We start from the raw sequence: 22,012 nt of genomic DNA on the forward strand, positions 1-22,012 counted from the left end.
CACTGGTAGAAACAGGAATTGCTCAGTCTTGCTGCTGGGCATTATCCTTTCTAATTCAGTTATGATTAGAAGTTTCCACTGAGGAAGAAATAAATCTCTCTACAAATTCAAAATTTTAGATTTTACTTAATTCTCTCTTAAACACTGTAGCTTTTTCTCTCCAGCTGCTTTTCAGTTTAAAACATAAGTTGCTTTCAAAAAATCACACTTATAAATGAAGGCTAAGCGGAAACGGTGACTATATTACACAATGTTATTGCTGAATGCTATCTTGAGCGTGACAACGGTCTCGAGGTTATATAGGAGAATGTTGTTTCTTAAGAAAAATGCTAACGTATTCAGGCTGACGCAGCCAAATATGCAAACTGCCTGCCGGCTATTCAGAGAGAAAGCAGTGTGGATGTATATGTAAGAGTTCCAAGCCAATGCTGGCAAATTGTTATTAACTGGTGAATCCAGGTGACAGGTACAGGGAGGTCTGCTGTACTTTTCTTTCAAATTGTCCGTAGTTTTCTGTATTTTTCAAAATAAAAAAATTAGGAGGAATAAAAGCTATCTTAAAAATTTCAGACAACTACCCGAGTGATAACAAACACAGGGTAGAATTTAGACAATTACTAGTAAAAGCGTAACGGGGCTCAGTGGTCATCCAACAGTAGTAGTTAAGTATAGAGATGTTTCATTTGCTCCTCTGCACAGTCTCAGATCTCCCATTCGATTTTTTCCGCAGTGAAACTTCAGATGTTCATTTTTTTTAGATACAACTGTAATATAAAACTTAGAAAAAAAATCGATACCTGGAAATAACAGGTGACTTGCTGCCATTCATTGTATTTGTTCTTTCCCAGGGTTTTCTTGTCGGTTCTTTAAAAATAAAAGAATTTAAGTTATTAAATATCCTATGTGCTCCCAGAATTAGAATTCCAATTCATACAATTTCAGGCCCCCAAATGAGAAGAAATTAACATGGAAGTGTGACAAGTTTCCCTAGGAAGAACTTATATTGTTAAATCTAAAATACTGTAATTCAAAAAAAAAAAAAATACTTTAACTCTACACACCAGAGAGTAAGAAGTTTCTCTAATAAGGACAATAAGGGGAGGTTAATTTCTATTAATTAGAACTGAATAGAATAGATTATTTTAAGTAAGGGTAATTTAAAATTATTTAAATAGGACAGTATTGACTATACTCTTTTAAACTATTTTTAGTGCCAATGGTAAAACAAATAAAAATAACCATTAATAGGTTCATGTACTTCAATATTTAATGTAAATTCAAACAGTCCTCTGGGGAGAAAATTCGAACAACTCAAAGTGTATTTCAGAATCATCCAATTCTACTGCACTTCCTTGATTCTCAAACAATCAAACCTTGGGATTTAGCAGACAATTCCAGTTTAGTAACAGTACGTTCTACTCCAAGCTTCTAGTCAATTGTGCTGTGAATTGTTTTTTCTAACCTTGACTAACTCACAGCCTCACTAGACGACTGGGTTAAATCTGGAGTGTAATCTTCTCACGGAAGAATGAACTTGGGCCACTGTGAGAACCAAGTCTATGCTATGCAGCGTCTTCACTAAAAAACAGCTGAGTTCCAATGCAGCCTCCTAACTGGCTTGTGAACATTCTTACTTAAGTAGCTTGTCTTTTTTTCAAACTGCATATGTGCAAAATTAAACTTAAATTCTCAAACTCGGAAACACTGCTTTTGTCTGGATTTTTGTTGCATTCACACATCTAGGTGAGAAACAAAGCCACACTTCATCTTGCTTTATTTATTCCTTGTCAATCAGGACTCAATCGTTACTCCTTCTCCTGTATCCTAACAGCTAACACACACTCTCACTGACCACCAGAGTGAGACAGGAAGCAAATCCTCAGATGAGGAGGTCCCCCACCACAGACACAGAAACACATGCAAGAGCCACCTGCCAGAGCAGGGGAAGAGGGGAAATCTGAAGGACAATAGAAGGATAATTGCACAGGCAGGAAATGGTTATCAGAACACTGTCTCTAAAGAAGAGGCAGGGAAAGAGATGAAGAGTCATTCCAGCATGACAGTGGGTGCTACAATGTAACAACTGGCTGACTTCCTTTCTCAAGCAGCCAGACCACAACTATCTTTTAATCTTTTTTTTCTTTTTTTAGGGCCGAATCTGCAGCATATGGAGGTTCCCTGGCTAGGGGTCCAATTGGAGCTATAGCTGCCAGCCTACACCACAGCCACAGCAATGCAGGATCTGCACTGCATCTGTAATCTATACCACAGCTCACGGTAATGCCGGATCCTTAACCCACTGAGCGGGGCCAGGGATCGAACTAGCATGCTCATGGAACCTAGTCAGGTTTGTTACCACTGAGCCATGAGGGGAACTCTTATCTTTTAATCTTAAAAGAGCTCATCTGGATCTGAGGAGAAGCAGTTCAATTCAACTCTGTAAACAATGAGCTTGTGTTCTCCCTCACCTCCCGGGGGCGGGCTCCAGGTGGGTTTCAGGTAAGGACAGAGGCAGGGCTACCTTCTTGGGGACTTGGGAAACAAGCTGAATCCTGACTGGCACTGCTCACACCTCCCACTGTAATGTTCCTAAAACAGTTTCAGTTGATGGTCAACTCAATTCTTGCAGGAATAAGTCTAAACTCCTGATTTTTTCATAAAAGGCTTTCAACATGTTGCTACTATCTTGCTTTTCCAAACTTTGCCCCAATATTCTTCCAAAAGAACCCTTCGTTCAGGTCAGGCAAGTCTACCTAAACGTTTCCTAGTCTCTCCCAGCTCCCAGCCCCCCATCCTTGTTCACGTGATACCCACGTCCTGAAAAAGCACCCCTTCCTCTGCTTTTCAGCCAAACAGAGTACTCAGCGAGGCACGGCAAAATGTCTGCCCAGGTGACCCACACGCCTCAAGTACTGTTCATCACCTCCCACTGACATGTTAGTTAACAGCATCCAACACTGGCTGCAAAAGAGAAACTTCTCACTTGTGTGTGTTTCACCTTCCCAGCTGAACCACTAATTTCTTGTGCTTAGGGTGACTTTACTTTTGCTTCTTTTAGGCCTGTCAAGTGTCTGATATGTGCCAATTAAAAAAACTACAAAAACTGTCTGAAACAAGTGAAAAAAGAAGCCTCTAGTCCTTTTGAATGAATCCTTGATTTTATAAAAATGTTATGTACACGCATACACACAAGAAGACATGCAAAAAATCCATGCTTCGGTTTTTATCTTTTAAATAAGGGGATACACATTAGATAAAGAATTCCTAACTTGGAATCCATGGATAACCTTCTGGGATTTCATGGAGTAATTTTAAATGATAACCAAATACGTATAAATATATGAAACGGTACTCCCAAGTAGAGGATTCATTGCTTGTCTCAAACTCTACAAGGTCCTGTGACCCAAAATTATAACTGAGTTCTAAAATATCTATGGTTTTTAATAACAGCATACATAACGATTTTGGCTTACAGGAAAAAGATACAGGTACAATAAGTGGGTCTCAAACCAGCGAATTTTTAATGAAGGTAATGCAGACTGATTTGAGTGCTATTCAGAGAAACAATAACTCACAGACACAGTATTAAGCTTAATATAGCATAATTCAGACTAGTGAATAGTCGCTATTCAATAAAGAGCATGAAAGGCTATAGATATCTTCTTATAATAGACATCCATGGATCATTCTAGACATTAATTCATCAAAATCATCAAATTTATTTGTTACTTCATTCCAAATTAGGCAAGGAGGTAAAAAGATAGTGTGGGGCAAGTCAAATATGCCCAAGAATTTTTTTTTTTTTTTTTTTTTTTTTTTTTTGTCTTTTTGCTATTTCTTTGGGCCGCTCCCGCGGCATATGGAGGTTCCCAGGCTAGGGGTCTAATCGGAGCTGTAGCTACTGGCCTACGCCAGAGCCACAGCAACGTGGGATCCGAGCCGCGTCTGCAACCTACACCACAGCTCACGGCAACGCCGGATCATTAACCCACTGAGCAAGGGCAGGGACCGAGCCCGCAACCTCATGGTTCCTAGTCGGATTCGTTAACCACTGCGCCACGACGGGAACTCCCCAAGAATTTTTAATGTTGGAAATTTCACTGAATTCAAGAACATTTTCCAAAAGCTTTAAGGAGGTTCTTTTCCTCTATTAAATTTATTTTTTTATTGAAGTATAGTTGATTTAAAATACTGTATTATTTTCAGGGGTAGAACCAAGCGATTCAGTTATAGCTGTACATACATATTCTTTTTCTTCCTGGATTCTTTTCCATTAGAGGTTATTACAAAATATTGAATATATTTCCCTGTGCTAAACAATAAATCCTTATTGTTTAAGAAGTTTTTTCACCTTATAAATTAGAAGCTTTGATTATAAACATTATGCAAATGATTTGTTAAAATGACAATTCAAGAATGTTTTGAAATTAATCTTTATCGATTACTAAAAATATTTTCCTCTAATAACATGTTTTCTTGTTTTAGTGAGTTATTTCAAATCACTAATAATACACAGAGAATGTGTAAAAAATTATGTTTTTTAGAGAAAGAAACAGCAGAAAAAAAACTGGATTTTTTTCTCTTTTTTTGTTTTTTTTAAGGGCTGCACCTGTGGCATATGGAAATTCTGAGGCTAAGGGTCTAATCAAGAGCTGCAGCAGCTGGCCTATGCCACAGCCTCAGCAACGCCAGATCCGAGCCACATCTGTGAGCTACACCACAGCTCCTGGCAACACCAGATCCTTAACCCACTGAGCAAGGCCAGGGATCGAACCTGTATCCTCATGGGTACAAGTAGGGTTCATTACAGCTGAGTCACAACAGGAACTCTAAGCTTTGGATTTTAACAGATCTCCCAATATCAGAAAGAAATTAACAGCATCTTCTGGGATCACAAAAGGTAGAGGAAAAAGTCATTGCTTTCCAAGTGTGAAGAAGGAAGTTTAATGTTTTGGGACTAAGCAGTCACTTGATCTAAACATGGGGAAATGGGAGGACTTTTAATTGAGAAGAACTTACATTTACATAAAGTTTACAAAAATTAAAATGTCTCTCTTGAACTTACCAGGTGTACTTGTTGAAGAGGCCTTAGAAGTCTGAGGCTCTGAATCTTCCTAAATATACAGAAGTACATATGAATAATGCCACAGCTACTAGAAACTTGAATATATTGGTCTCTTATACTTTCTGCTATTTCCCACATTTTCCTTCATCAATCTTTTCTCCCTTCTGTTCTAGTTTAGACATTTTTCTTATCCTTGAACCCCCTCCCACACTCCCCAGAGCTCCTTGCCCTCATGCGTTCTGAGTACACCACTAGCCAATATCATCAAGCCAGAGAGATTTGAGGGATGGCATCAAAGAAGGCCAAAGGCAGCAAGGAATAGAAATTACACTGTCTGGTAAACACTAATATGTAAAACAGATAAAGCAGTCTGCTCTGCTGAATTGGGGAGGGGGGACAGCTAATAACCACAGGGCTCCCAGGGAAAACAATACTAGATAAACAGTGATTTAGTTTAATTCCTTTATTTTATTTATCTTATTTATTGCCGCCTCTGAGGCATAATAAAAGTTCCTAGGCCAGAGATCAAATCCAAGCTACACTGCAACCTACACCATGGCTGCAGCAACACCAGATCCTTAACCCACTGAGCCAGGCTGGGGGTGGAACCTGCATCTCTGCAGAGACCTGAACCACAGCAATCACGGCTTCTTTCCTTAATTTTAAATGCAAGGAATTGAGGCTCTATGAGATTTTTTAAAAACTCAGTAAGAGGTCATTCACTCCTTCAATGACAGGGTTACACACAGAATTAAACTCCATAGGTTTGAATTTCAGTGCTTTCCCCCAACTCCATACATTCCACCCCATTTACTAAAAATGTCATTAAAAATTTATAAATTATGCTCAAAATAGGCCATTTTTAGTATCTGAAGAGTTAAAAATGAGCAACTGTTAACTGAAATTAAGTGCAGAATAATCTGACACAATTTCCTGAATGAGCTATGCTTCAATTTCATTCACATTTTCAGGGGTAGCGGACTTTTCATTCACTTACATTTTTGTCCTCTTTTTGTTCTGTTTCTATTGTTGATCCCTTTTCAGCAATTCTTCTCCTACAAAGGAGATAAATCAGATTTTTTTTTTTAAGTCATGTAACTTTGTTTAAAATTGCACCAAAAGGGAGGAACCACATCTACTTCAATTATACTTAGAATAAAATTAACAAAATCCGCTCAGTTCTGGACACGTGACTGTAATTTCTCACTCACCTCCTGGCCAGCAGGGCACTCATTTCTTCCATTAAACCGCTGCCCCCTAAGGGAAGGGGCCCGTTTCCTCGGCCTGTGTCTGTTTTAGATGAGGCCGCATTCACACCGCTTGGGAAAGAGCCATCCTCCATCTTAACAAGAATATACAGACATAAGAAACCCCTACGTGGACGATCCTATGCTTATTAATGAACTACATTCAAAACAGAGGGTACGTCAGCATTAGTTTCAATACTTACTTTCGTTTTAAAATTTTCTTGAGAATAAATGATTGCTAAAGCTTCACTGATAACATAAAATTACTTCATTTGTTAAGAAAATTTTAAAATGAAATCACAGGATAAAACGATATCAAATGTCTCCTTGTGTAATACATTGAAAAGGACACACATTTTTGGTGGTAAAAAATACATAACCCGAATCTTGGTTGTTTTTTTTTCTTCTTCTTCCAACCTGCGGCACATGGAGGTTCCCAGGCTAGGGGTTGAATCTTAGCTGCAGCTGCCAGCCTACACCACAGCCACAGCAATACCAGATTTGTGCAGCAAAGCTGGATCCTTAATCCACTAAGCAAGGCCAGGAATCGAATCTGCGTCCTCATGGAAACTAGTTGGGTTCTCAACCTATTGAGCCACAATGAGAACTCTGCACCTTTTCTTATATTTAAGTTACTTCAAATTATCTTAGTCAATGAAGTTAACTGCATAAGGTTCATAAAATTAAAATGCAATAAATTCAATCATTTAGCTACTAAGACAGAATAAGACATACATCAAAAATACGATTAATTTGGAAATGCATTTACCCGTGACACTTTCCTAAGTTTCGCTCCAGCAATTGCAGCTGCAAGTCCAGTCAAAGGGCGATTGTCTTCAGACATGGATCCCGAAAAAAATCCAGAGGCGGGGAGGGGCGGAGCAGGGGGTGGGGGCGGGGGCGGGGGTGCTTGATTAGGAAGAGGAGGTGGAGGAGGTGGGGGCGGGGGCCCTGAGGATGGAAGTGGCGGGGGTGGAGGGGGTCCTGGGGGTGGAGGAAGGATGGCCGAAGCCTGCGCAGGACCTGGTGGGAGTGGAGGAGGGGGTGGAGGTGCAGGTGGTCCCAAGACAATGCCTGAGAGAAAGAAATGTTAAGACCGTCAGCCACAACCACAGAGCTACGTGACGCTATCTTAGGAGGAAGGCTGGTAGGACGGGAACTAAACTAAAGTGACTCAAGTGCTTATGACAAATGAACGCCAGAACGTTTAAAGTTCAAATCAGTACTAAAAAGACACTAACACTTAAGGCCAAAGTGTATAACTACTTAACGTTAGAGCTTTATTAAGAGAACTTTACAAGAGCTCGTCTAGATCATTTTTCCGCTCATGGGGATTTGGCAAATAAATAAAAGAAACCCTTATCACACTTGAGATGGAGGTAGCATTCCTGAAGACAAACTAGTGCACAGGACAGCAGTTAGTGCTATCTGAAATTACACATCCAGAATAATCTGTGTAAACCCTAAAGAGCTGAGACAATCAATTCCACAATAGCGAAAGCATAAATTTACTTGCTTTCCAAAGTAGCTAAATTGAGAACATGAAAGAAGGGTGGGTCCCAGGCTTCGATATCTCAAAAATAGCCCACAATTAAATCCAACATGTAGAGAGAGTTGAGAATCACTGAGGTAAAGGAATCTCCTACTAGAACAAAGCAAAACCTCAAAACAAAACTATCAGAAATAATCAGAAGACATAGACTTTGAAGTACAGAGTTTCAGCCTAGAAGACAAGGGATAAGAGGGAAATCTCTAGATCCCGTAGAATCACAGAGGGAGTGGACAAGAATCATGAGTGACCCAGGAGGTCCCTCCCCTTCCTCCAGGCTTAAAGGGATGTTTTAGGACATGCTATTTGCAGCACACTGGGTGGTCAGTTGTTTTGAAACTGCTAACTTTGAGGGGTTCTACAAGCTGAAAGCGTAAATTGCCGCAGGAATACTGGGCAAGGGGCTGTCAGTCTTCCACGGGAGGATAGAGAAGGAGGGCCGTGTGACCTTGTCAAGGCTGCCTGCACCTCCCCGTCCACCATTACTTTCACAGCGATACCAAACTGTGCCTACCAGCACCGTGACTCAATGTTTAAGCAAATTTATTAAGTCGACATGGAAAATATATAAACATCAATAATAAGCCCTTAAGAACTAAGTTTTCTTTTTTTTCTTTTCACAGCTACACCTGCCAGCATATGCAGGTTCCCCTGGCATGTATGTTAGGGGTTGAATGGGAGCTGCAACTTCAGGCCTACGCCACAGCCATGGCAACACTGGATCCGAGCCACATCTGCGACCTGGCAGCTGGCAGCTATGTCGGATCCTTGACGAGGCCAGGCATCATCTTCACAGAGACTACGCTGGGTCCTTAACCCACTGAGCCACAATATAAACTTCCAAGAACTAAGAATTCTTTTAAAGAGATGCGTTGAAATCCAGATTATAACACTGTCTCTTTGTTAAGTACAAATGTGTTATCATATTCCTTCCTATAATTCTTGCTAAATCCTACTGAAAAAGGGAGGGGGTTGCTAAGCATCTTCTTATTTACTTACAGAACCAGGTCCTTCTCTACTGACAAACAATTCATACTTAGAAAATTACAGCCTCCCTCCCATTACCGTGACCGTGAAGTTCAGGAAGAACTGCCCGGGATGCTCTTCTTGCCCAGCCTGCTACTTCTTGTCATTTTGGATCATGGAACCCTTTGGGGCATATATCAGGCCTGCTGTCCTCTTCAGCCCTCATGCCAAGCTGGGCTGCTCCCCATGGCTTAGGGTGGCACCCATCCCTGGATGTCCAATGTGGGAAGCCCAATACATTATACAAAATGAAACACGGTCCAAGATCAGAGCTGTTCCAAAGAAGACTTCAGGATGATGTACCTAATGACTACCATTGGGCACTAAATATAATCCCTGTGTCCCCCGGAAATTAAAGGAAGACAAGTTCGCGACTATGTATTTCTTGTGTACATGAATGTGTCAAGGAATGTTTTCCTCGTGAAATTTAAAAGAGGCCTTCAGAGGAAAACCCCTCCAACTATGACACCTCGGAAAGTATCAAAGTCTTCCTCCTATTGATTCTCCACGTGCAATTAGTCCAACAGAAAAAAACCCACCTTCAACGTGTCCAAAACCACCCTCCCCATTCTTCTGGGGAATCCAAGTTGTCGATGCATCATATTTTCGAGTGGTTAGTTGTTAGTAGCAATAACGGAAGCCTTACCCTGTTGGGCTGGAGTCTCGGCCGGCTGAGAGGCTGCCTGCAAGCCTGGCTCAGAAGCAGAGGAGTCTCCCAGCACAGAGTTTAGAGGAGTCTCCACAGAGGCAGGGGCAGCTGCAGAGGGAGAAGGGAGAACACTAGGCTTGGATGAGGGAGTTGAGGCAAGAGGGGTGCTCGGAGGAGGAGAGGCTTGAGATCCACAGTGTGAGAGTGGTACGAGGGAAGGCAGTGGAGGCGGAGGCGGTGGCGGTGGCGGTGGTGGTGGTGGTGGCGGCGGCGGCGGTGGCGCTGGCCCTGAGGTAGGCGGCGGAGACACCGGGCATGGGACAGAGTCCAGCAGCCCACTGGGCGCTGTGGGTGATGGAGGCATCTGGGGCCCAGGAGAAGAGACACAAACGGGGAGGACGGGCCTTGGGCCAGCGGCTTTGCCTGGGGGGCTGCTAATCATGACTGGAGGAGACGGAGGGAGGGGCGAAAAATTGGAGGCAGCCCAGGCACAGGGCTTCGCAGCTGGAGGCTGAGGAGAGGGTGTGTTCACGGGAGAGGAAGGCCGAGAGCCTTTGTTCAGAGGACGAGGGACGGTAGCGTAGTGGGGAAGCACGGGGTGGAAGGCTGAGCCTAAAGAGGTTGCGAAACGTGTCGCGGAGTGACGAAGTGGTGGTGTAGGGGGTGTGGAAGTAGGTGGCAATGCGGTCACTACAGCGTAATCAGGACTGGCATCTGACACTGGAGCTGAGATGACTTTAGCATATGATGGAGGAGGTGCCGAAGGAGGCTGGCAACTGGCATACTCAGGAAGTGGAGCATTATACAGGGAGCTGTCGGAGGATGGAGCTGGACAGAGGTGGGAAGCAGCGGCGAAAGACAGGATAAAAAAGGAGAGAGAAAAAGGGAGCTAGTAAAGCCACAAAACCAGCATTCAGACAAAATGTACAAACGTAGACTACAGTTAGTACCAGAGAATTAAGCACATGTGCAAATAACTATTTTCATCCAAAAATGTCTTAATTTACAAATACATTTTGAGATCCAAAAGAGGATAAATCTTCTTTTATCTAACAAGCAGTTTGATGAATTCAACTGACTAGCTTATTCTTTACAAGATAGTAGTCTTTTCAAAATTTTCAGTATTTAGAAGGACATTAACATTAGGTGAATAAAACTAAAAAGAATAACTTTGTTTTTTTAAACAACAAGCAGTGAAACTAGAGAAAAGTTTTATTATAAAGGGCTAGAAACTCCCCAATTTAATGCTTATTTGTGGAAAAGCTTTACTTTGTTGGCTATATATATAACTCCAGAAAATAATTAGGCAATCAAAAACAAATGAATTAACTCAAACAACAAACCAATCAACTAGTATGTAAGCAATCCACACTGAGACTTTAGATACAGGCCATATAGAATCAAAAAAAAAAAATTCCTAAATCCTATAATAAATGTTAGTTTTAATGAATGTCAAACTTCAGACTTTCATACTTTAACCCTTAATTCTTTCAATAAATTCCATCAGATTTAGTGATTTTTCACAAATTTTTCGCAATGCTAGAATATATTTTAAATTACTACTCAGTTTTAGAGAAGATTTTTTTTAACCTCCTGTTTTTAATTCCTCCTTCAAAAACTTGAGAACACAATCAAGCAAATTTCTGGCCTGCTACAGTGTTCAAGATAAAAATCTCAAACGAGAAAGACATTCCAAATTCATCTAATACAGGAAATTTCCCATGAAAGCACTCTTCCACTTTATAGACAATTTTTAAAGTAGAAAGCATACTTCCACTTTATCGTTAGAAGAATTAGAATGTCAGAATAAAAATTTCCAAGAGCTTTCTTTAAGTCTCCAAGCAATAAAAGCAATCCAGAGAGAAGTGAAAAGAACATGTTAGAGCAGCAATTGCTGCATATTCTCCCTAACTTCAAATCGTATTGCTTAATCCCAAGCATCTCAAGTGTGAGATGTTCTTTCTAATACACAGCTACACACAACGCCACCTGCCATCCAAGCTCAGACATGAGGAACACAGAACCATTTGTTAACTTCTTACCGGCACTTGACACTCGTCGCTCTCGCTCCCATTCCAGCTGCTCCCTTTCCAGCTGCTCCTGCCGCTCTCTCTCTTGCCTCTCCCGGTCCAGTCTCTCCAGTCTCTCCAGCCTCTCCCGCTCTTGTCTTTCCCGTTCCAGGCGCTCCTGCCGCTCCTGCCGTTCCCTTTCCTGCCTCTCTCTCTCCAGCTGCTCCTGCTCCAGGCGCTCCCTCTCCAGCCTCTCCCTTTCTAGCCTCTCCCTCTCCAACCTCTCCCTCTCCATTCTTTCTCTCTCCAGCCTTTCCCGCTCCAGCTCCTTTTGTCGTTGCTGTTCTTGTAGTTGCCTGAAATTAAGAAATTAATTCACCATTAAAAGTCCCTTCCTTTCACCGAGACCTATGTGAACGTTCTTTCTGATGTAAACACAAAGCAATGGAGAGCATGCCATCAAGGCCTCTCCTTCCACATAAAGAGAGACTAGGTGGAAGAGGACTTTCATACAAACAAAAGCAAATACTCTTATAAAGTGCTGCAAATAAATGAATTTCCCAAATAACTGAACATACCACTTTAATGACCAAGAAATTACTTCAATCATTTAATGAAAAAATTTCTAAATCGTAATTACCTTCCTAAAACATAACATCACATTTTCATTGTACAAATTATACTCTATCATATTAGGAAATACAATGACTAGTCACAGCAATAACTCAATAAGTTTGCCAAATGGGGGGGGGGAAAGAGTTAAGTAAGAAGAAAAGAAATAAACTCTAAATCATATTCAGCCTCACATCCAGAGATCACTAAAATTAACATTTTGGTCTTTATATTTGACTTTTCCTCATATAAAAATATGCATATAAACCAAATAAAATAGAATATTTCCCTAACACTCTGAAATCTTTTTTTTTCTCTCTCTCTAACATATTGTAGAAGGTATTTATTTTAAGGCACTAAGTACAGTTTTCTACCTTTACTTTTCATGACTGCATAATGTTCCATCATTTAGGTGTTCATAGTTTAAGCAGTCTCCTATGGTGTGATATAAATTAGCCACTACTATTACTAATACTGTAGTAAACATTTATCTTTGAAAACCCTTTCTAACTGCTTCTTAAGGACTGTCACTGATGCACAGACTTGCTAGATGAAAAGATACAAATATTGAGATTTCTGATACATGGTTCCAAATCGTCTTCAGGAAGAGCCACACCAATTAATGCTCCTCAGCAGCCCAATAGGATGAGAGTGCCCGATTTTCTTTCCCCTAACACTGAATACTATCATTGTTTTTAATCTTTGCTAAACAACTGATCTCACAAAACAATTTTCACTTATTAGATGACTTCTGAGGTTAAGTACTTTGAAATCTGTTTACTCATTTTTTGTATTAGCGGTGACTGCACATGTTCTTTGATCAGTTTTCTCTTGGGACAGTTACCATTCCATATTCATTGGAAAGAGTTCCTTTCTATATTAAAGATAACTCTGTTACATATGTTTGCCATATGCATTTTAAGTCTCTGATTTTAAAAGTTTTGTTTTATAATATGGCTTTTAATTTTTATGTAGAAATTTAGTAATACCGCTTTATGTGATCTGCCTTTGATAGCCTTCTTAGGCAGCCCAGCCCCACAAGAAGATTATATAATTACTAACACTTTCTTTTCATACTTTTATCTTGTTGTAATTTTAGAATCACTTTGTTAAATTTACCCTTTCTGCCAAGACCAATCCTTTCTAGTGTTTTATTAAATCTGAAGATCAACTAGACAAAATCCGCATCATCTTTCTTCTCCTTATCCAAGAAAGTATGGAATGTCTCAGTATTTACTCAAGTCAACTAAAGAATCTGACTATGAAATCTCTCCAATTTTTGTTGTCTTTTTTTTTTTGCATCCGTGACATGCAGAAGTTCCCAAGCCAGGAATTGAATCTGTGCCACAGCAATGACAAGACCAGATCCTTAACCCACTGTGCCACCCCCTAGGTATTAAAACCTACAGAAGCCTCCCGAATGTGGTTCTACAAGAGTTTGCTTTTTTACCTTCCACACATAATGTAACAGAAAAAGAAAATGTCTCCAAGTATCCACTTGGACTTGAGCAATTATTTGGCTATAAAAATTTATTTCCTAAAATTATAATCATCATGTACATAATACACGCCATTGCATTATGGGGAAGATAAAGGAGGTAATACCTTGAAAGCTCTTTAGTAAATACCTGGAATATAAGAACACTCATAAATGCGAGCTATACTACTACTTATTTGGAAATTTCAAATTGGGACTTTCCCTGGACTGGCTCAAGTTTTCAGCTGCTTGGGTTGTGACTACAGGCTAGCCTTTGTTCCTCCTAGCAGTTATCCATAAACAAATAGATCTTTTCAGAAATCTCCTTCATATTTCCTCAGCTGACTGTAAAACAAAAGGAAAAGCCCAAGTGCACTCTCGTCACAAAAACCCAAAGCTTCTCTCTGCACATATCACCATACTTAATAAGTATACAAGAAAAACAAAAGACACCTAAGTACTGCTTATAATTAGGAGTAGTTGCTTCAAGTGCCGACAATAATAAAGTCAGATTTTAAGATACAGTACTGACTTCATTATACTATTTGATAAATTACTAGCTGCCAAAGTTTCTGAGGGGTAACAATATCACTGCAGGGACAAGGGCAAGAAATCAGGTATATTTAGAAAAATGTTTCTAATAATAAACTAGACAGATAAAGTTACTATTTTGAATAATCTGTATGTAGAATAAACTCGAGCTAGGATTTATATTACATTGAAAACACACATGTATCAAAAATAAGAGCATGTTAAATGCAACAGTCTAGGCAATCTACTGGATCCTGAAGACCAAAGATACATCTAGATTATTGTAATAAGAGCATCTTTGAAAACAGAAGCTAAGGGCAAGTATTTACCTTTATAGTAATATAGCCGCACCAAAATCTATTATTAAAAGATCCAATTTATTAGGCCATTTTACATTTCTGTATACATTTTCCCTTTTATCAAAATCATACAAGCATATAGTTTTCAAAGTCTGTAAGAACAAACAGCAGTTCACTGCTCCAATCCTGGTTTCAAATGTATCAGAGACAATTACTGTCAACTCTTGGCTGTTTCTTTAGATGTGTCAAGTCTTCTGTTTCGTTGTTGCTGTTGTTTGCTTTTTAGGGCTGCATGTGTGGCATATGGAGGTTCCCACTAGGGGTCAAATCGGAGCTGCAGCTGCTGGCCTACACCAGACACAGCCATGTCAGGTCTGAGCCACATCTGCGACCTACAGCGCAGCTCACGGCAACGCCGGATCCTTAACGAGGCCAGGGACTGAACTGAACCCACATCCTCGTGGATACCAGTTGGGTTTGCTACTGCTGAGCCACAAGGGGAACTCTGATTTTTTTGACTTGTAAGTTCTAAGTTTTAACTTATAGTCTACTGACTTATGGCAGCTGTCTCTGTAACTCCCTCAGCACACATGGGCTTTCCCTAATATAGTCACAGGAGAATACTTGATTTCTGATTAAATCAATATTCAAGGTTTACCTTATTAATATAAACATTGCTCACAGCTGAACCAGAGTATTCTGAAGCTTTGCTTCATTTTTTTATCCAAGTTCTTAGTTCATCGCCCCCGCCCCCCCCACAAGTTAAGGGCTGCTTCTCTAGACCATATAATGTTTTTCTTTTTTTTTTACAGCTGCACTCACAGCATATGGAGCTTCCCAGGTTAGTAGTCAATTCAGAGTTGCAGCTGCCGGCCTACACCGCAGCCACAGCAATAAGGGATCCAAGCCGCGTCTGCGACCTACACCACAGCTTATGACAATGCCAGATCCTTAACCTACTGACAAGGCCAGGGACTGAATCAGCAACCTTATGATTCCTAGTCGGATTTGTTTCTGCTGCGCCATGACAGGAACTCCGAACGTATAATGCCTTTAATACAAAAAGTAAGCTTACACAGGTAGAAGGCCCAGTACAGTGAAGTGAATCTGAAAGGATTATTAAAATAATGGAATTTACAATTAGGGCGTCCTGGCTTAAAAAGATTGTTTCACATGTCATGATATTTTGGGTTTTCAGTCTATAAAAGGAGTATTATTACTGTAGGAAAAGACCACAATGCCAGAGATGCCCCAAGGTCACTGACAGCTGACTCAAGCAGGCGGTGTGCAGAGCTGTGGGAGAACCTGCTGACTGTATATTTTCTTGACTTGAAAGCAAGGTGCAAGGAAGGAAAGTGTTGAAAGTCTCTAACTTTTAGTCTGTTCACTGAAAAGAAGCACATCTAAATATATTTCCCAAAGTTGTATGTCAAACAAAATCTTGGGCTTAGTTCCCTTCGTGGCTCAGTGGTTAAACCCAACTAGGATCCATGAGGATGCAGGTTCAATCTCTGGCCTTGCTCAGTGCGTTAAGATCTGGGGTTACCTCAAGCTGTGATGCTGGTCACAGACGTGGCTCAGACCCCTCACTGCTGTGGCAATGGGACAGGCCGGCAGCTGTAACTCAGATCCGACCCCTAGGCCTGGGGCATGGCCCTAAAAAAACAAACCAAAAAACTCCACAAAACTTCAGGCTTACAAATCTTTTTTTTTTTTTTTTTTTTTTTGGTCTTTTTAGGCCTGAAACTGCGGCATATGTAGGTTCCCAGACTAGGGGAACAATCGGAGCTACAGCTGCTGGCCTATACCACAGCCACAGCAATGCGGGATCCAGGCTGCATTTGCGATCTACACCACAGCTCATGGCAATGCCGGATCCTTGGCCTACTGAGCAAGGCCAGGAATCGAACCTGCGTCCTCATGGACACTAGTCAGATTCGTTTCTGCTGAGCCACGACGGGAACTCCTCAGGCTTACAAATGTTAAGCAGAATGAATAATTCCAGCGAAATCAGATGGTATTTATAGATTTCTGACTTTCATGTTTTTATCTCTAACGTATATCTTTGTAGGGGGACAGTTTCCAAACTTATAAATTCCGCTTTTCTTAGAAATATCCCTGCCAACTCACATTGACTAGTATTATAGCCACCAAGGGCATTTTTAAAATATTTGCAAAAATTGCTCTCACCACCAAATATCTATTTCTCCCCCAAAAGAGCTATCCCCAACTGTAAAGAGATGCACAAAGTGCTGGCCAACAAAGAAATTCCTCTTTTATGTATGCAAACACATATTTGGTTTATGTTAACTCAAAGACATTTTTCTTCAAGCAGACAAAATCTATACAACAAAATTTCAAAACACATTTCATTTAGCCTTATGTATAACAAATAAATAATGCTAGGCAAATGAAAAGTTACTTACATCTTGACACAATGAGGTAGGAGAGCAAACTAGGAAAGATGCTCTGGGTTGGAAATACTGAGTAACACTAAGGTACTGACATTTGTCAAAAAATGAAACTGTATAAATAAAATGTGGGCATTTCACTTCTCTATTAATAAACAAATGAAAAATAGAGAAAACAAAACAGGATAATTAAGTTTTAACACTACAAAGCTCCCGTGACAAGAGAAAATACTTACAAGAGAAGGCGGTCAACTTTTGGTCCATCCTGCCTCTGAAGGCTAATGGGAGGATTGTACACTCTCATTGTTCCAACTCCCTGTTTCTGTGCTGCGGTTATTAGTCCCCTTTTATAACTTTCAGGTACCAGTGGTGATTTGCAAACTATTTATAGATATTAACTAAATTAAGTTCTATGTTGAGACTAACCCAGGACTGACTCATGTTTCTTAGAATACGTTTTTTCATCACAGTCAGCCAAGGAAGCCAAATTACTAATATGACTAGGAACCTAAAACTGATATTAACAAATGATACACAATATATGAATAGAAAACTATACTATACCATCATAATGTTACCACAGTCATAATATTGGACTAATAAGATTCCGCATCTAGAGTAAATGTTCATTTTACCCTCATTAAAATTTAAAAATTAGATGATTCCCGAGATGGGATTAAGATGGCGGAATAGAAGGACTGGAGCCCAACTTCTCTCCTAAAAACAACAAAATTCGCAACTAAAGACTGAGCAATCTCCACCCACATGGACCTGAAACCCATACCCTACTCCAGAAGAAAAAGAGGAGGCCACATCAAGAGGTAGGAGGGGTGATTTCGTGATATAAACAACCCCATACCTCCCGGGTGGGAAGCTCCACAGACTGAAAACTAACTGGTTCACAGAGACTCACCTACAGGAGTGAGAGTTCTGAGCCCCACATCAAACCCTCACATGCTGGGATCTGGCACAGGGAGAAAGAGCCCCTGGAGCATCTGGCATTGAAGGCCAGCGGGGCTTGTGCGCAGGAGCTCCACAGGACTGGGGGAAACGGAGACCCTATTCTTAAAAGGAGGGCACAGACTTTCACATGCACTAGGTCCCAGGGCAGAGCGAGGTCTCCACAGGAACCTAGGTCAAACCTGACTGCAGTTCTTGGAGGACATCCTGGGAAAACAGGGGGGAATGTGGCTTGTTGTGAGGGAAGGACATTGAAGGCTAAGCTCTCAGGAATATTCAGCAGCTGCCTTTCTCTGGAGGGGGCCATTTTGGGAAAATCTGGCCCCACCCATCAGTCAGTGCTGAGAAGTCCCAGGGCAAACAACAATCCAGGTGGGATCACAGCCCCGCCCCTCAGTAAACAGGCTACCTAAAGAGCCTCAGGCACACAGCAGCCCCTAATTCCATCCAGAGACTAAGTCCCACCCACCAGAGGGATTAGAATCGGCTCCACCTGCCAGGGGGCAGGGATCAGCCCCTCCCATCAGGAAGCCTACAGCAAGCCCCCCATACTGACTTTAGCCACAAGGGGGGCAGACACCAGAAGTAAGAGAGGCTACAGCTCTATTATCTATAAAAAGGTCACCACACCAAAAACCTATAAAAATGAAAAGACAGAGAACTATAACTCAGATGAGGGAAAAAGAAAAAACCCCAGAAAATCAGCTAAGCCATGAGAAGATTCTCAGCCTCCAGGAAAAAGACTTTAGACTGTTGATGCTGAAGATGATGCAAGACATTGGAAATAAACTGGAGGCAAAGATGGATAACTTACAGGAAACACTGACCAAAGAGATACAAGACAGAAAACTGAAACAAGAAGAGATGCAAAATACAATAACAGAAATAAAAAAAAATGCACTAGAAGCAGCCAACAGCAGAATACAGGAGGCAGAAGAACGAATAAGTGAGGTGGAGGACAGATTAGAAGAAATTACGGATACAGAACAGAAAAGAGAAAAAAGATTGAAAACAAATGAAGAGAGTCTCAGAGAACTCTGGGACAATGTTAAACGCACCAACATCCGTATTATAGGGATGCCAGAAGGAGAAGAGAGAGAAGGGGACAGAAAAAATATTCCAAGAGATAATAGCCGAAAATTTCCCTAACATGGGAAAGGAATCACTCACTCAAATCCAGGAAGCACAAGTACCATATAAAATAAACCCAAGGAGGAATACACCGAGACACATATTAATCAAACTGACCAAAATTAAAGACAAAATCTTGAAAGCAGCTAGGGAAAAGAAACAAGTAACATACAAGGGAACCCCAATAAGGTTATCAGCAGATTTTTCAGCAGAAACTCTGCAGGTCAGAAGGGAGTGGCATGATATACTTAACGTGATGAAAGGAAAAAACCTTCAACCAAGATTACTCTACCCAGCAAGGCTCTCATTCAGATTTGAAGGAGAAATAAAAACCTTCTCAGATAGGCAAAAGCTGAGAGAATTCAGCAGCACTAAACCAGCCTTACAACAAATACTAAAGGAACTTCTCTAGGCAGCAAAGAAAAGACAGCAACAGGAAACAAAAATTCCACAAATGACAAGGCTCACCAGTAAAGGTATATATACAGTAAAGATACAAAATCATCCATGCACAATTATACCACCAAAATCAGAAATCATGAGAAGAGGTGGGTACAAATGCGGGACACTGTAGATGAACTTGCAATTAAGAGAACAACAACTTAAAACAATCTCATATACATATAGACTCTTACATCAAAACTTCAGAATAACTGCAAACCAAAAATCTACAATTGATACACAAACAAGGAACCTCCAGAGAAGAAATATATCTCATAGTAAATAAGTGCATAATCCACCATGAAGGAGGTCATTTGACATCATTCTTGGAATGCTGAAGTCTTACATCTGATTCTGATTTCCCCTCCACCAAAGAATTTATGATAATTATAAACAATGCCACTGTACAATTAAATAATACAGTTCTACAATTGTATTATTAATAACCATTTCTCTCCATGGTACAATGTAAGGTCTATAATGTCTTGTTTATCACATCACCTAGAATGATATAATGCCTATATTGAAGAATCAATAAGATGTAACAAATTGTGAGGACATATTTATATAGTTACACTGTTTTTTAACCAATTTATGCATTTTATATTTTACTTATTTCAGAGGGTATATTATTTTTGTTGTTCTTACCAGTTAAGTTATTCTTTTTATTATGCTATATAAAATATTTAATGGTATATAAGGCTTTCTTCTTTATAAATTTTAGTTGCATAACAATTTTAATATAATGCTAATTTTTAAAGAAAAATTGAAATGTAATAGATAAAACTAAGTAGTAAAGATGAAAGCCAAAAAAATGGGATAAAGTATAGAATAAATTTCCTATTTGTCTCAACATATTTTCCATTCCACTTCTCCAGTGGGAGTCAATCTGTTTCTTAAGATCCATGATATAATAATCTGTGTGAATGTAATTGTGTTTAAATGTATGTATTTCATTCGGTAAAAAATAAAAATAAAATTTCAAAATAAATAAATAAAATTTAAAAGTTAAACTTGTAAAATACATATATAGCTTAAAAAGTCAAACGGTGTTAAGAAGTCTGTAACAAAACATCAATCCGTTTTTCACGTCACCCTCACCACTTCTGATTTCTCTCCCCAGAAGAAAGGACTTTCAACACTTGGATACTGATCTCTTGTTTCTAAACATATTCACTTGTTTAGAACTAACACGTCTCCATTTTTCAGATTTCAAAGTTTATTGACTAACTTTCTACTGTACAAATGACTTAATCCCTACACATAACCTCCCCCCAAAGCCTTTCCTTCCCTCCTCCTCCCAATAAAAGTATGACAGCGCTTTGGATATAGCAGCCTCCATTTAACTTACTCATGGCTGACCATATTTTAATCAAAACAATTCCTTTCTTGACCCTGAAACGTTAAAAAATGGCTACTTTTCACATTTGATTCCTTTTCTCTAAACATTTTACCGCAAGCTCTCCATCAGAACTGTAAACCCTCTCAGTATGGTACAATATATCACGTGATCTATTTTGTTGCCTCTGAAGGTTAAGCGCAGGGCTGTACACTTGCATTGCTTCTGGGCTGGGGCTATCATGCCCCTTTCATAACTTTCGGACCTGCTGGGTCCCTAGGTTTTTTCACCTTAGTCAAACTGGGAATTCCCTTATCTTTTCCTTTCATTGGATTCCTTGTTTCCTGGCTCCTCCCATGGTTTCACCCTTCTCGGTTTACTCTCCCATTTTAATAGAATACATCTTCCAGTAGCTTCCTAGGAGGAAATTTTATATTGCAAGTTTAGATTGGAAGTAATTTCTCAGGAATTTGAAACTCCCCCCACTATTTTTTTTTAATTGTGAACAGTATTTTAGTCATTTATGTTTACAACTGAAACACTGGGAATTCAAAATTAAGAGAGCCCGTGAGCTTCTTAAGAGACACCAGAAAATGTTTCAACCTTGTGCTTCTGGTCATTCTGCTGTGCTTCATCTAAACGGACCTTGAGGCCGGCTGCAGTCCAGCTCCACATGGATTCTCTTGTCCTCGATCTCACTCTCACTCGGGAAAACCAAGGCCCCCAGGATGACATCCTGCACAGCTGTCAAGGCATGGCTCCTGGGATGCTTTTGCTTATTTTTTGGTAGGGCTTTTTCGAGTTGGCTCAGGCAGAAGTGTCTTCTGGGCAATGAGGACAACTTGTTTCCCACTGAACTTCTCCAACTCATGCACGAGCCGGACCTGGATTTTCTGGCCAGACTTCAGTTGAGGAACGGGGACAAGGATGATAATAGCTTTCCAACCACCACCAACTTCAATTTCCTTGAGGACTGCAAGGTCAGCTTGCAAAGCTGGGCCTCGAGGTCCGAGTTCATCTCCAGCTCCAGCTTCTCAGCACTGGGCTTCACTATCTTCGTGCTGGAGCTGGACATGGCTGGATCCTGACAATGCTGGCAACACTTGTTGCTGCCACTGAAACTCGTAGGCCTAGGAAGAGCTTAAAATCTTCTAATTTTGTAAAACTTCACAGTGATATAGTGGTAGGTCTTTTTAGGATTTTCCTACTTACTGGGCTGGACACTTGGTAATAAGTCTGTTCAATCTAGACCAGTGGACTTGGCAA

At 40.4% G+C, this 22,012-nt stretch overlaps 1 protein-coding gene and 1 pseudogene across 18 annotated transcripts in view; both read right to left on the reverse strand.

The window, feature by feature from the left end:
• The window catches only part of ENAH (ENAH actin regulator), a 203,968-nt gene that overhangs the window by 15,712 nt on the left and 166,244 nt on the right, over positions 1–22,012 (reverse strand). For 9 of the 18 annotated variants that reach the window (XM_084979210.1, XM_084979207.1, XM_021064397.2 and 6 more), the window contains 7 exons: positions 11,579–11,901; positions 9,534–10,364; positions 7,082–7,386; positions 6,277–6,407; positions 6,063–6,120; positions 5,066–5,114; positions 798–864 (listed from right to left, as the gene is read on the reverse strand). In XM_084979210.1, coding sequence (XP_084835336.1) covers positions 798–864; positions 5,066–5,114; positions 6,063–6,120; positions 6,277–6,407; positions 7,082–7,386; positions 9,534–10,364; positions 11,579–11,901 — 1,764 coding nt within the window. The remainder of the gene's footprint in view (positions 1–797; positions 865–5,065; positions 5,115–6,062; positions 6,121–6,276; positions 6,408–7,081; positions 7,387–9,533; positions 10,365–11,578; positions 11,902–22,012) is intronic. The other 9 variants (XM_084979213.1, XM_021064409.2, XM_084979215.1 and 6 more) reach the window with 2 other exon arrangements.
• LOC146398818 (small ribosomal subunit protein eS7 pseudogene) lies at positions 21,075–21,967 on the reverse strand (annotated as a pseudogene).

Source organism: Sus scrofa, chromosome 10, assembly GCF_054392235.1.
Source record: "Sus scrofa isolate SSC_HxYL_T2T_F1_AM1 chromosome 10, Sscrofa_HxYL_maternal_Yorkshire_Landrace_v2.0, whole genome shotgun sequence".
NCBI classification, from domain to species: Eukaryota; Metazoa; Chordata; class Mammalia; order Artiodactyla; family Suidae; genus Sus; species Sus scrofa.